Raw genomic sequence first — 14868 nt, 5'->3', positions numbered from 1 at the left:
GGGTTCGTGCAAAAAGTTTGATTTAACTTATATATAACCACATAATGGGTTTCTTACTGTCCTGGCAGGAGGGTAAGAAATTAAGAGTAGTTCAAAACTCAGTGGCAAAACCAGAAGCCTGGGTATAAATTTGAGGACCCTTTGCTAATCCGTGTACATGTCTTTTTAACATTTGAGTGGCGGAAGTAACTTTAAGCTTTTGCACTTACAGTCACTAATATTTTCATTCCAGTAACACAGTTTTCATTAAATCCCAGTACTAGCAAATATGAAATAAATTAAGAAACAAAAACACCCACAACTCTGGAGAGAAAATTACTAGAATTAACCCTTTTTCAAATAGGTTATATTTTGCGTCAGTTCAAATAATGTTTAAGGCTATAAATTGGCAGAAAATCAGGATTATTCTTCAAATCAAAATCTCCAAATTATTAACTGCCCAGTTGTTTATATTGTATTGTGACAAGAGTCCATGGCCGTTATAAAATAAAAAAGGAGTTACTGCAATGCCTTAATTTATTTTGCTGAAAGCTTAAGCAATTTTGCTTCTGAAATGCCAGATCGTTTTCTTGAATGTGGGTTTGCTGGAATGCAAAGAAAACATGATCTGGTACATTTAACACAGTGAGTTTGCCTGATATAAAGTTATTAATAACCATGGCTGTGTTGGGGGGCTTGAAAGCGAGATTTCCATCATCCTTTGCTTCTTCATTTTCCTTTTAATTGTTAAATGACCTTGACCATGCACTGCCCATGGGCTTGCATTTTCAATTCTTCGGATAAGATTGATTTCCTCTTTTAAAAATACGTTTATTTGTCTACATGTCCCCTCCTTTTTTTTTTTTTTCCTTTAAAAATGCAGAACTCCGGGATCAAATTGTGTCCGTTCAGGAGGAAAAGAAGATATTAGCCATCGAACTAGAAAATCTCAAGAGCAAACTTGCGGAAGTAATTGAAGAAGTATGTATCTTGGGCCTGAAAGGTCAGACCTTCGGTGTTTTTGAGGTGTTTGGGGACTAGCCATGTTAAAAATTGCCACTGGAAGCCAATGTCTGACATGTGAACCCAGTACTAGTTCTGATCTGCTCCCCACTACCAAAGGGTGTAGAGAGTAAGACCATGAGCATTCATATACCCACTACCTAGCTCCATAAATAAAACATGAAAGTAGCATTAAGTGTTCTCTATTGCCGCTCAGACTTCACTACAGGAGGCAGACTTGTGAGAGTGGTGTCTGGAGTTGAAGTCAGACACTCTATCACCGCAGGTGAAGAAGTGTGCCGCTTCTCCAGTGAAGGGCTGGCTCCATCGGGAAAGGCTGTCCCCATGTATCTCCAACACAGGCCCATATGCTAGGTCAGCGGTTCTCAACCTGTGGGTCGCGACCCCTTTGGGGGTTGAACGACCCTTTCACAGGGGTCGCCTAAGACCATTGGAAAACACATATATAATTGCATATTGTTTTTGTGATGAATCACTATGCTTTCATTATGTTCGATTTGTCACAATGAAAATACATCCTGCATATCAGATATTTACATGACGATTCATAACAGTAGCAACATGACAGTTATGAAGTAGCAACGAAAATAATGTTATGGCTGGGGTTCACCACCACATGAGGAACTGCATTAAAGGGTCGCGGCATTAGGAAGGTTGAGAACCACTGTGCTAGGTGGTAGAACGGTTCAAGTAGGTGTTTGGAGAAACTTCTTTTCCCTTGTCACTCGTCTTCAAGAGCAGGAGTACACAATTGCCTTCCTTTGCACGAGGCTTCAAGGATCTGCCTTTGCAATCTCGACCTGACGTCTGTCAATGGTTCTCAGATCCTGTAGCCCAGAGCTTCCCAATCGATGTGCTGTAGCCCCTTGATATCCCTCCGAGGGCTGACAAGGGGGCCAGGGTATTGATCCCCTTCAGCGAGCAGCCTCCTCCAATTACCTCAGTGCCCAGACACATACTGTCGCTTTCTTAAGGGCCATCATGGGAAAGAGGCGGGGAAGCAGTGCCCACCAACCGGGTGCTTTCATGGATTGTGGCAACGCATCCGAATGAATGGGGAGAAGGACGATGGCATTTTGGAAATAGTATTCCTGGTGGCCATGTTATACCAGTTACTAGTTGAAACCAAAATAAAAAATACAGCTTACACTCAAAGAAATCAGTTCAGAGACGCTCCGAAGCACTGCGGGATGCGGAGGCCCTTCGGGATCGTGGTCTGGGTTTGTTTCGTGAGTGTGACCATGGGAGAGAGACAGGAAACGCATTCTGATGCACGCCATTCCTCAGTTATGTTTATCGGGGATTCTCTCCCTGCCGCTGAGAGGTGGGGTTGGAAGCCAGTTCAGAAGTTGTTTTTGTTAGGACTGTGTCAGACACTTGAAAAATATTAAAAGTGAAATAATGAACATCTGTGTGCCTACAATCTAGCTTAAAGCATGAAAGTGGTGTTGCAACCGTGGTGTCTCTCTCTCTCTCCTCAAATGCATTTCCCCAAACTGCCACTCTTCTGAACTTTGGTTGTATCTTGGCAATGCATGCACTGACATTTGTACTACAATCCCTAGCACTTGGAGTGTTTTAAAGCTATATTCACACCCCTGCATTTTTAATTCCACAAAATGGAATTTGAGATTTATCCGCTTTGATACATGTAGCTTTACATTTTTGTTTTTAACTGTCTATGATATTCTCTTCTCCTATTGATAGATGCCAACAGTTATTTCAGAAGTTTTGGGGGACAATTATCATATGTATTCTATTTAAGCCAACAGTCATCCAAGTTGAAAATACTTTTTATTTCAAAAATTCATGGATGTTTTACTTAAGCCAAATAGCATCAAAATTTAAAATAAATACCAAAATTGAGTATTGGCTCTCTAAATGATTCATGTATTTGCCAAGTGCTCTCCAGTTGGATGTTTGCATTAAAACTATGAACCATTCACACTGGCCACTTAGAGCGCTACCATGTTTGGGGCCCAATGCCAAGGCCAGTTGGAATATGTAAATACGTTCTCTGCCAGTTGTCCATCCCAGCTGAAGTAGCGACCTTCGAGGCTCTACGAAGAGCTGTAATACAAGCCTATGCAGTGAGGCCAATCACTGCTTTACAGTGTCAGTTTCCTGTTGAAAGTTGAACAGCAACTTGAGTATCACACATCGCCGTATGTCCTGTCTTACAGCTGTGGGTGCTTTCTCCCCTCAAAATCTCATGTTTCTAGGTAAATAAAGTGAAGCAAGAAAAAGATGCTTTAAATTCAGAAGTCCTTGAACAGCGAAAAGTCTTAGAAAAATGCAATAGAGGTATGTGTTTCCACTCTTTGTTTCTCAAGTACATGTGTAATTTATTTTGTGTACATAGATTTCGGGTTGTCTTATACCTGTGCCTAAAGGTTCTTGCAGCAAGAATCTTCTCCTGTATTGTGTTCTCCTAATTCATAGCAAGGAGTCTCTCTCAACTCAATTCTAACCCCCCGCTTTTGAGTCTTGGGACATTTACAAGTGCTTTTACTTAAGAAACACAAGGCCCGCTCATTTTGAAACGCAAAACCCAAGAGAGCGGACTTACTATGGTTTTGTCCTCTTTTTTCCCCTTCTTTCCGAGTTCAGAAGCTACAACACTAAAAGCAAATCTTTCAGACCCAGGGTCGCCCCTGTTCATGGGAGTTCTCCATCTTTGCATTATTCACGACCTGAGATTTTTGAATAAAGAACCTTGTAGTTAAGTGTGTGGGAGATGCACTCCATTGTGACATTGTCTCAGCTCTTTCTACCTTTCAGAAGATAGAAATAGTGTAGAAGACTTTCTAATCTGGATGCACCGTGCCATAAAGAGGGTTCCACAATGGTTAGCATGTGGATCTTGCCTTCAGAGACAACCTCCCCTCCTCCCCCCCCCCCCCCCCGATTCCAGGGAGAGACAGAGAGTTTATATAATAAACGCATGACTAGAACCAAACAGTGCTTTCAGAATCCAGGGAGGAAGGACCAGGTGAAATTCACTTCTTATTACAGTGTTCTGGACGCAGAAAAGCGTGTCAATTATTCTGTCCCAGGCTTCAGATAGTTGTAGTAGAATCTTCTTTGTTCTCCTCATGAAATGTCTCTTTAAATAGGTTTGAAAATAACCCAGGGGCCTGTCATTCACATCCCAAACCACCTCTTATGTTGCTTTCCTTGAGTAAGACTATTAGTCTTTCCCCTAGGTAGGCAGTAGATTCACTGAGTACGGAGTTTAAAATTCTATGTCATTACACAGCAAACCAGTCCTTAGTCAGTTAGGACGGAGTGCCCCGGCGGAACATTGTTTGAAAGCAGCCATTAGGGGAGCCTTTGAAAAGATTGTGTGGATCGGACTGGGCTCAGGATCAAAAGAGCTTCGCCACAAGCAGGTGGAGAGACCGGAGCGATATCTGTCTACGTCGTGCAATGGCTTCGTCACTCCCCCCCCACCTCCCCCACCCACCCACTCCCCCTTCTTGTCTCTATCATCATTTCACAGAATAGAGCACAAAAGGTCAGAAAGTGTCATCGCTTTGCTCTTCTTTCACGCGATTTTCCCTTGGAAGATGTCTGTCCTATCGCGACTTTAAAGCCACGCTCTGCCTCTGGGCCTGAATGGCCATCAGGCTCTCTCTCTCTCTTGTGTACTTGGAGAACACTTTAACATAACTTAGGTCTATTTTTCTTTTTATTTAGCTTGTGTACTTTTCTTTTGGTGGAAAGTTATAGATTCATACAGAAAAAAAGGGGAGGGGGGACTCTCAGTCTTTCCAGTGCAGAGAAAAGCACTGTTAACACATTAGTGTAGATTCTTCCCATCTGAAAAAGCCTGTATATCCATTAAATTGTTAAATATGTTTATAGCATCTGTGGAAGACAAGATACCAGCAGAGGAAGTTTCTATTTACCCATTAGTACCTTAGGAACCCCCAAACAGCCTTCTCTACTCAGTCTCCTCCCTTGGATTTTTATCATTTCTTTTACTTACAGTTTTGCCAAATACGTATGTGTCCCCAGACAGCATATTGTTTAATTTTGCGTGTTTGGGACTTTATAAAAATGGCATATTTTCGCCCCTGTACCTTTGTGTTTTGAGGTTCGTCCATGGTGAGGGGCTTTGCTGTGGTGGTTATTTTCACGGATGTATCATATTTCATTCCAAGCCTACACCAGGATTCATTTATCCAATATCCTAATGGTAGATATTGGAGGGGTTTTTTCCCCCTGTATTTTACTATTCCAAGTCATGCTGTTATGACAGTTCTTATACATGTCCCCTGGTGCACATGTCTAAGAGTTTTAGCAAGATATACGACAAATGTAAAGTTTTATTTTTATTTCACCACCTAAGGCCAAATTACTTTTTAAGTAGATCTATAGGTTTACACTCCCGTTAGCCATGTATTTGTTCCCTATCATCTCCACACTCAATGTGTACTTTTCATTTTTGCCACTTGCCTCTTTGGTGAGTCTAAAGAGGTATCTGTGTTTTTACTTTGCGTTTCGCCGGTTACTAATGAAGATGAGTATTTTCCACGTGTTTAGGGGCCTTTTATATGTGTCCTCTTCTGTGAAATGCCTTGTGGATGTGTTTAGAACGTGGCTTTTAAAAAACAAAAATGAACTCTTTAATATGTCACGAATGTCTTTCTAGCCAATAAACATGCCTCTGCAATATAATTTTGATGGCAGAATAATATTTCCTGTACATATCAGACTTCACTGATCCTTCCATGCTAGGCCATCTAGATTATTTTACTTTTTTCAGCAGCAATGCAGAGAGCAGCCCTCCCACTAAATCTCCATATATGTTCTCTCTCAGGAGAATAAATACATTCCTAAAAGTGGAATTGTTGAGTCAAAGAGTATGAATCATTTTAGATTTTGAATCACATTGCCCTCTAAAAGGCTTTATCATTTTATATTCCAACCAGCAGTGGTTGAGCGTGCTGTAGAAAGAATCTTTTGAGCACTGTTTTTCACCCATATTCCTGATCATCTGGGTGGCATATTGTCTGTTCCCCTTTCCTTGTCTTCTTAAGTGTCCATGCTAGCAGTAGAGGAGTATGAGGAAATGCAGGTGAACTTGGAACTGGAGAAGGACCTTCGGAAAAAAGCAGAGTCGTTTGCACAAGAGGTGAGTATCTTGTAGAGACCTCGTTTTTATTTCTTAAAGAACTTGGCAGATGATGCGTCAGAATCATTTCTTTAGGGTGAGTAAGAACTTACAACTCTGAATGAAGGATCAGCTGATTTAGGGAGGCAGCCACGGAATCGTCTCAGGTTCACTGAACTTGGTATCTGAAGATCCGGGTTCAGATTCTGGCATGTCAGTCAGTTACCAGTTGCATGACCTTAGAACAGCCCCTTACTAGTAGCCTCTTGGGGCTTCACTTTCACCGCAGATAACCAAGCGGATTATCTGATGGTACCCGGATAACCAAGTGGGTTTTAAATGGCATGCTTTTTCAAAGGTATTTTGTAAACGCTAAAATGCTACATAGAGGGCCCTGGCTGGTTTGGCTTAGTGGATAGAGCGTCGGCCTGTGGATCAGAGGGTCCCAGGTTCGATTCCAGTCAAGGGCACTTAACCTTGGTTGCAGGCTCCTCCCCAGCCCAGGCCCTGGTCAGGGCTCCTGCAGGAGGCAACCAATCGATGTGTTTCTCTCACATTGATGTTTCTCTCTCTCTTCCACTCTCCCTAAAAATCAATGGAAAAATATCCTCAGGTGAGGATTAAGCAAAAAAAATAAAATAAAATGCTACATAGAGGAAAGACATTATATTTAGGGGCACTTGTAACTTGTGATGGAAGGTCCGGCTTGAGGACTTGTGTAGGTTTCAAATAGCCTTACGCATCTCGATTACCTCTCCGTAGACCATCTCAAGTAGCAGTACCATGGCCGCTCTCCAGTGCTCTCATTGTGTGAGTTGATTCCTCTCCTTGCTGTGGAACGTTGCCATGTTGTACATCCATTGTCTCAGCCTTTCACCAGAGCAATGATGTTCCTCTCATGTTAGAGATGAGCTTTGAGCTTCTCGTGTTTGGCTTACCTTTGTTGCCAGGTAGCTCTTTGGTGTCCTGTGGCTCTGGGACTGGTTTCCAGGGAAATGATGAGGTACCAGTTGGCTGAACCCTAACAACTCAGGATGGAGAGCTGATCTGCATGAGAGCTCCGTCATGGAGAAACCTTTTTGAATCTGTGTATTTACTGTAGATTGAAGGAAAGTCGCCAAGGAAATGTAAAACACTCTTAGGTGTAAGTGTCTGTAGCAGAGAAAGAAGACAGAGCATGGGGTTATGCCGATGACATTTGAAAATCGGATTATGTGCTTGAATGTTAGCTGGGCTAGCAATGAACTCTATGCAAGGTTTAGCCCAAGATTATTTGATTTGAAATATTATGATTCATTTTATTCAGAGAGTTTAATGAAAGGTGAGTAAATAATGTTCTCTTATTACTTGGAAGAAAGCGAAAAGAATTGGAGTGTGTCAGAGCCCTTTGGAGAAAGCTGCAGCAATAGAAATAATGGAGTTATTTCTAAATAAACAGTTGCGGAGGAGGGAGTGTAGAGGTAACATGAAGATGCCTCCATTGCGACACTGAAAATGTTGGCTGATTTTGACCCGAATGCCAGGGTCTTATTTTGAGAGACAGTTTCAGTTTTCCATCTGTTGTTTGTAGAGTGATTTTCGAAAACAAAGCAGCTCAAAGAAAACATGAAGGCCATGCAGCAGCAGAGAGGATAGATGAGAGAAGCAAGATTCCACGAAGGATATGAAAACGAGTGGTGGTGTGCCATGCCAGAGGGAGGAGACAGATGTTCGAGGAGGGACATGAAGAGCGGTGGCACTTACGTCCCCCTACCATAAATCCTTGCAGTGGTGCGCAGTGATTTTGCAGCATCTAGATTTGACCTGCACAGTAGCGAGAAGACAACTGTTTTTTAAGATAAAGCTAGATTAGAACCAGTATATCTTCCCTTTTAATGGTTTACAAATTCTCAGGTTTTTAACAGATAACTGCTGCTAAAAGATTACATGACTTAGTTTAATGAGATGTACCGCTGTCTTGCATTTTGTGCTTCGTGCAGTCAGCAAACATCTTATGAAACCAGACACTGCCGACAGTGGGAACATAATGGTGAAGAAAGCAAATAGGACCTCTGCCCTGTTGAGCCCACTGTCTAGAGACTTAGAAGTGAAATTTTAAAGTTCATTTACTTTATATATTTAATTACAAAAGGAATAGATACGTATGTGCCTTGTAAAAAATACAAACAATTCTCAAATGTGTAAAGTGAAAAATGTAAGTTCCTTCCCCACTCCTGCTCCTACTTGTCCATTTAAAAAAACAAAAACGTGCCCTAGCTGGTTTGGCTCAGTGGATAGAGCGTTGGCCTGCGGACTGAGGGTCCTGGGTTCAGTTTGGTCAAGGGCACAAGTCTGGGTTGCAGGCTCCATCCCCAGTAGGGGGCGTGCAGGAGGCAGCTGATCAATGATTCTCTCATCATTGTAGTTTCTATCCCTCCCTCTCTGAAATCCATAAAAATATATTAAAAAATGATGATAAATAAAAAACAAAAATGTGACCATCCATTTTGGATACAGCAATTTCAAGTCAAGATGGTGATGCATCAGGTATTTGAGCCTCCCTAGTCTAGAAGAATCAGCTAACAGCCTCTGTTTCAGTAATACTACTACTACTGTTAGTATTAATGGATTTTAAAGCCATAATACAGTATTAAAAATGGACATGTAGGGCTCAGTTATTGTAGTTGGTTGGTTGGGGCAAAGGTTCTGAAGATTATATAAAAGTTATGAATGAAATCATGGCAACCTTTACTTCTAAAACCATTAGACTGTGTAGCATTCAGAAAATTTTGATAAAAACTCCATCACTTTCCTTTTGCTCAAGTTTCTGTTGAGATATGTGAGATTGACTGGTATATGCATGTTCGTAATTAACTCCTGCAGATGTTCATTGAACAAAACAAGCTAAAGAGACAAAGCCACCTGCTGCTACAGAGCTCTGCTCCCGACCAACAGCTTTTGAAAGCGTTGGATGAAAACGCAAAACTCACCCAGCTCCTTGAGGGAGAGAGGATTCAGCACCAACAAAAGGTACAGATTTTCTTCTGGAGTCTACACACACACACACACACACACACACACACACACACAGAAGAGGTGGTCTGGTCACTTAGAGTTCCACATTTTGCCTTCCTAAGTTACCAAGCCTGTCTTTTTATCTTTTAGAAAAACAACAACTACCAAATGAATTTAATTTAGTGGCCAGCGAACATGTATAGTGCATTATTGTAGACTTTAAATTGTCCCAAAGGACAGAAGAAGGGAGGGAAACGGATACAACTTGAGAAGAGCTTAGATCACGCATCTAGCGCACCCTTCGATTGCGTTTTGGGGAGACCGTGTGCACCTGGAGAGTATTAGTCTCCGAGGGCCTGTGGGAGGGTGAATAGGTTTTACTCAAACAGGAAAAGCCCTTGTTGGGAGTAATTGTTCGCTTGGAGAAAATGTCTGATTTTGTAAACTTGCACAAATGTGTATGTTTAAAGACTTCCTAAGTGGTTATTCCGTTTGAGTAGAGCCGGTCCAGCTAGCACCGCCTACCTGGGTGTGCTGGGCAGAAAGGTTAGTCAGCGTGGCAGGTGAGGGGGTGGAGGACGGGGAGAGGCCAGGAGATAGAACAATGGCTTTCAAGTGAAAGAAACCGCTTCAGAAAAATTATGTCAATATTTAGACTGCTTACAGTGTACCTAGTTTGTGAAGGGAAGGATGTTAGCTGCTACTCATGATCATTTGTCAAAGTCTCTTTAAGGAATAATACTGACATTTATCCTTGAAAATTTCTGAAGATTTTAAAAGGTTGGACATGAGGTAGAGTTGATTCCCGCCCCTCCCCTCCCGCCCTCCCCCCCTCTACCCCCTTGCCCCCGTAAGAGGTGCTGGGCCCTAGCTGGTTTGGCTCAGTGGCTCTGCGGACTAAAGGGTCCCATGTTCTATTCCGGCCAAGGGCACATGCCTGCGCTGTGGGCTTGTTCCCCACTAAGGGCCATGCAGGAGGCAGCCGATCAGTGATTCTCTCTCATCATTGATGTTTCTCTCCCTCTCTCTCCCCCTCTCCCTTCCTCTCTGAAATCAATAAAAATAAATATATTAAAAAATAGTAGATGCTGGTATATGCATAGAGGATGGGAGGGAAATAATCTTTTTTAGTCTCCATATGCAGGATGAGCATTTTAAATAGAGAATAAAAGAATGCTATTTTTATTTAGCTTATCCTAGAATTTTTTTGGTTCTGGAAAAGTCCTGCTGCTTGCAGTTAACTCATTCAGTAAATAGTCCATATCTAGAATCGATTGAATTGAACTGAGGTGTGGGACTAAATTGTTATATATGTACCTTGTTGGGGTGAGGGGAGAAGTGCTGAAGATCAGATAAAAGTTATGAATGAAATGATAGCAGTCATTACTTCTAAAACTTAATGCTACACCATACAGATATTCTGGATCATATTTCATGTACATGGTTTATAAAGTATATCTTACCTGTCTGTTAGTCCACTTGGAGATCCAGCAATTTTTAAACCCAGCTGTATTGTTTTTACAATTATAAATATAACATGTTCCTTCTAATAAACAAATTTTTAAAATACAGAAAAAGTTAAAGAAATTTAAGATTACCCAAGAATCTCATATTTTGGTGCTTATCTATACTTTTTGTAAATATATACTTTTATGAATACAGTTTAAATGGAATCATACCATGCATACTGTTCTGTAACCTTACTTTTAAAATTATTAATATGTCTTCCCATGTCAGTATATAGTGAGCTATGTGATTTTAAATGGTTACATAGTAATTCATTTAATGAACACACCAGAATTTACTAAATCAATAATATTGAAAGACATTTAGGTTATTTCCAATTATTCCCTGTTACAAAGAATACTTTAGAGAATATATTTGAACACTTGTCTTATTATTTTTTTAAAACAAATTCTCAAAGTAGCATTACTGAATCAGAGAGCCCTTCTGCCTCCTCCCTTTCCCTCTCCTCCTCCTCCTCCTTCACCTTCTCCTTCTGCTTTTAAGGTTTTGATGCTTGTTACCAAATTGTGCTCCTAGGGGTCCTTGAAAATGGGTATGAATGTATTCATCTGTTTTAAATGAAATTTTTTGACTCCAACATTAAAAATTAAATCCTCTGGGATATAGATGTCCAGTAAATTCATATTGAATCAAATAGTCGATAATGGTTTTAAGTGTTATCTGTGTCCCAGAACTTTGATAGTTTTTAAGATGGATTGGAATCTCTTTGCTATGAATTTGCAAAGTAAATGGGAAACATTTTTCCCCCCCTTTATTTTCCCGGACACAGGAGAAACTTTAACACTCCATAAAAGTCTGTTTATAACTTACAGGTCAAAGAATTAGAAGAACAACTAGAAAGTGAAGCACTCCACAAAGAGATACACAACCTCAAACAGCAACTGGAGCTGCTAGAAGAAGATAAAAAAGAACTGGAACTGAAGTATCAGAATTCTGAGGAGAAAGCCAGAAATTTAAAGCATTCCGGTAAAAGCGTTGAGTAGGCTACTATGTCCTGTTGTTAATCTGTGAATCTCTCAGGCCCAGTACAATACCTGGCATATAGTTAGCCCGGAAGGTTTACTGAATGCTATGAAAACACTAAGACTCACTTTTAAATTCCTTTCTTTCTAAGTATTGCTATTCAGTAGTGGAATGGCCTTTGTAATTAAATGATTCACAAATATTTAGACTTCCTTTTGGACTCAGAGCTGTTGTGAGCATCACACAGAATTAAGAACAAAGATACCATTAATATGGGAAGGCCCAAATTCCAGCATTTCTCAGGGCTTCAGCTATGAGTGTTCATTAAGTACTTATTTTGTTCATTTTATGAATACATTTTCAGGGTGCATTTTTAAAAAGAATTAAACTTTTTAGATTCATACCACCTTCTTCTTTGGTGTCTAATTATACCCTTGAAATAATACTTAACAATATCACACCTAACAATAAAATGGGCAACAATATATGTATTAAATGGAAAACTTTTAAAACACCAGGGGATACTGAAATCAAAAGGATTTATTCTTTCAGTTCTCGAAAGCGGAACAGGAATATGTGAGTTGGATTACGGCACAGGGATAAGTAGTAAGTTTTGGTTGGAAGGTCGGTAATTTAAGGAGGCAGGTCGTTTCCTTTATAACAGCTTCAATATTCACTTCAGATATTTTGGGTTAATTTTATACTAGAATTTTGAAATCTGTCCAGAAGAACTAAGTTGGCTTTCTTCCTTTAAAATAACATTCAGTGCTTTGTGATCCACGATGAAAATTATAGTTTATTTTTAGAAATTGATCTAACATTAAGAACTATTCCATTCTTTTTAGTGAATATTGGAGCAGCCTGTTATAGAAAGCCATCTGTCTTTATTATAAGAGGAGGGGCAGACAGAGAGATTTGACATTCAGTTTTGAACATGTTCTAGTTTCTGCTGTGTGTACCCAGGCATACCCTAGGGCACTGTAAGAAATATAGACGAGCCCAATGGTGGCTCAGTGGGTGAGCATTGACTTATGAACCAGGAGGTCACAGTTCCATTCCCGGTCAGGGCACATGCCCAGGTTGCGGGCTCGATCCCTAGTAGGGGGTGTGCAGGAGGCAGCCGATCGATGATTCCCTCTCACCATTGATGCTTCTATCTCTGTCTCCCTCTCCCTTCCTCTCTGAAATCAATAAAAATATATTTAAAAAAGAGAAAGAAATCTAGAAGAGAAGAAACCATGCCTTTTTCCTGAGGAACTCAGATTCCCTTTGGAGAGATAGTCACATGCATATGGAATAGGCAGAGGAGTCGTGGTGTGGGAGAGGTTGGCCCATGCTGCCGCTTTAAGTGTTGCGAGTAAAAACAGGTGGACACACCATCCGGGGTCCAGTCCGTGTGGCAGGTGGAATGGCTGTGGACACTGCTCTTCCTGAGAGCGCACAGTACTCGGCACCTGGAGCCCTTAGAGCCCCTGTTAGAGGTGTTGGCACCCATGATGGAATTTCGGTTCTGCTCCTTGAAGTCAGGAACGGTGTCTGGAGCAGCACCAGCAGGCCCTTCCACATGGTTGGTGCCTAGTAAACGCCTGTCTCATTGATGACTTGGGTGAACTGAATGAAGACATTATATTCCCAGGATGCTCTTCAGAAGAGCAACCAGTTTCTGAGCCACAGACCCTGGAGAGAGTGAGTCTGGTTAACACCAAGAACACGAAGACGTGCAGTTCCCGAAGGAAACAGTGGAGGAGGGAAGCCTGCTATTAAGATTCAGTACTAAATGTCACCTTTAAAGTTAACTCGTGGCCTGTGCATTTTAAAAGTCAAGTATTAACCGTTTCTTAGTGTTGGAGGGGTGTGTTTCAGCATTAACAAATGCTTCTTCAACCTACTCAGTCCTTCGCGCCCGCCCAGCCGTTGCCTTGAACTTTGTCTTTTCCCTGGTTGTGTGAGCAGCACAGAGAAGGTAGCGCTTTCTTGTACCCCGTGGACGGCCTCTTGTATTAGTGACAGCAGGCTGGGTGGTGAAAAGTTTGAAAAGATTCTGCATCAATTTCATGTTGAATTTTCTCACTTGCCTTCACGAGAAAGAACTTGATTTTGAGAGCAGTTGTGCTCGTTTTGGTGCGAAGTTGCTCATTTCCGCGCTTTTCTGACCCTGTGCTCTCTGTGCAGTGGATGAGCTCCAGAAGCGGGTGAACCAGTCTGAGAACTCAGTGCCCCCGCCGCCTCCGCCTCCACCGCCGCTCCCCCCTCCGCCTCCCAACCCCATCCGGTGAGTGCATGGGGACGACTGCTCTGCATCAAATGTCATTCCTTGCCAGAGAGCCTGAAGTTTCTGTTAATGGGATTTTAAAAAAATGCTGGCTCAGGTGGCATCATTAGAGGGATGGTAAGAAATATGAGTGAGCCCTAGCCCGTTTGGCTCGGTGGATAGAGCATCGGCCTGTGGACTGAAGGGTCCCAGATTCGATTCCGGTAGAGGGCACATGCCCAGGTTGCGGGCTCGATCCCCAGTAGAGGTTGTGCAGGAGGCAGCCGATTAATAATTCACTCTCATCATTGATGTTTCTTTCTCCCTCGCTTTCTGAAATCAATAAAAATGTATTTTTAAAAAAGAAGTATGAATGATGTCAGCTGGTGTGAATCCCAGAGAATTCTCCAGAGACCCATGTATTATTCCCTTCTTGTAATATATGCAGAAAGGGCCTTAAAAATACCAAAACCATTCTTGAGGCTGACTGCGTTCTGTTGTAGATGCTCAGATTCCCCATGGATGTTCCAAGCCGCCAGCATTGAGACATTTATACCGATTGTTTTGACACTTTGGTTTTAAAATTACAGCCCATGACATTAGGAGTTCCTCTAAACTGCAAGACCGAGCATATTTTAGTTTCTCCAGAGCATTTTCATCTTTTTCTCTCTCGATAATTTGGATATGGAAAGTGCTGGTCTGTTCGATTATTTTAAAAAGAAAAGTACTAAGTGAAAACTAAACAGGACCAAACTGGTAAACTAAAAGTATTCATTTGTTTTTATTCCTAACCTCATATTTAAAGCTTTAATAACGCTGAGAAAGGAACCTTCCAATAATGGAATAAGTTATATTTAAATTCTTGTGACAGGAAACCATATCTGCAGACATTCCTGAAGCCCAAGGTGACTTAATGGTGTTGAGTGCCTGAAGTAAGCACATACCTCCTAGGAGGGCCAGAGTCAGATTTTGGCCTTTATGGGTCTCCCTTTCCCCATGTAGAATGACGTAA

General features: G+C 41.5%; 1 protein-coding gene across 2 annotated transcripts in view; it reads left to right on the top strand.

The window, feature by feature from the left end:
- SHTN1 (shootin 1) overlaps positions 1-14868 on the top strand; it is an 85719-nt gene that overhangs the window by 35456 nt on the left and 35395 nt on the right. For both annotated transcript variants that reach the window (XM_059661536.1, XM_059661537.1), the window contains exons 6-11: positions 863-960; positions 3225-3306; positions 6048-6142; positions 8984-9130; positions 11455-11608; positions 13778-13877. In XM_059661536.1, coding sequence (XP_059517519.1) covers positions 863-960; positions 3225-3306; positions 6048-6142; positions 8984-9130; positions 11455-11608; positions 13778-13877 — 676 coding nt within the window. The remainder of the gene's footprint in view (positions 1-862; positions 961-3224; positions 3307-6047; positions 6143-8983; positions 9131-11454; positions 11609-13777; positions 13878-14868) is intronic.

This window comes from Myotis daubentonii, chromosome 13 (genome assembly GCF_963259705.1).
Source record: "Myotis daubentonii chromosome 13, mMyoDau2.1, whole genome shotgun sequence".
NCBI lineage: Eukaryota > Metazoa > Chordata > Mammalia > Chiroptera > Vespertilionidae > Myotis > Myotis daubentonii.
Note: the sequence above shows the minus strand (reverse complement) of the source record. Positions and strands in the feature narration are given on the sequence as shown.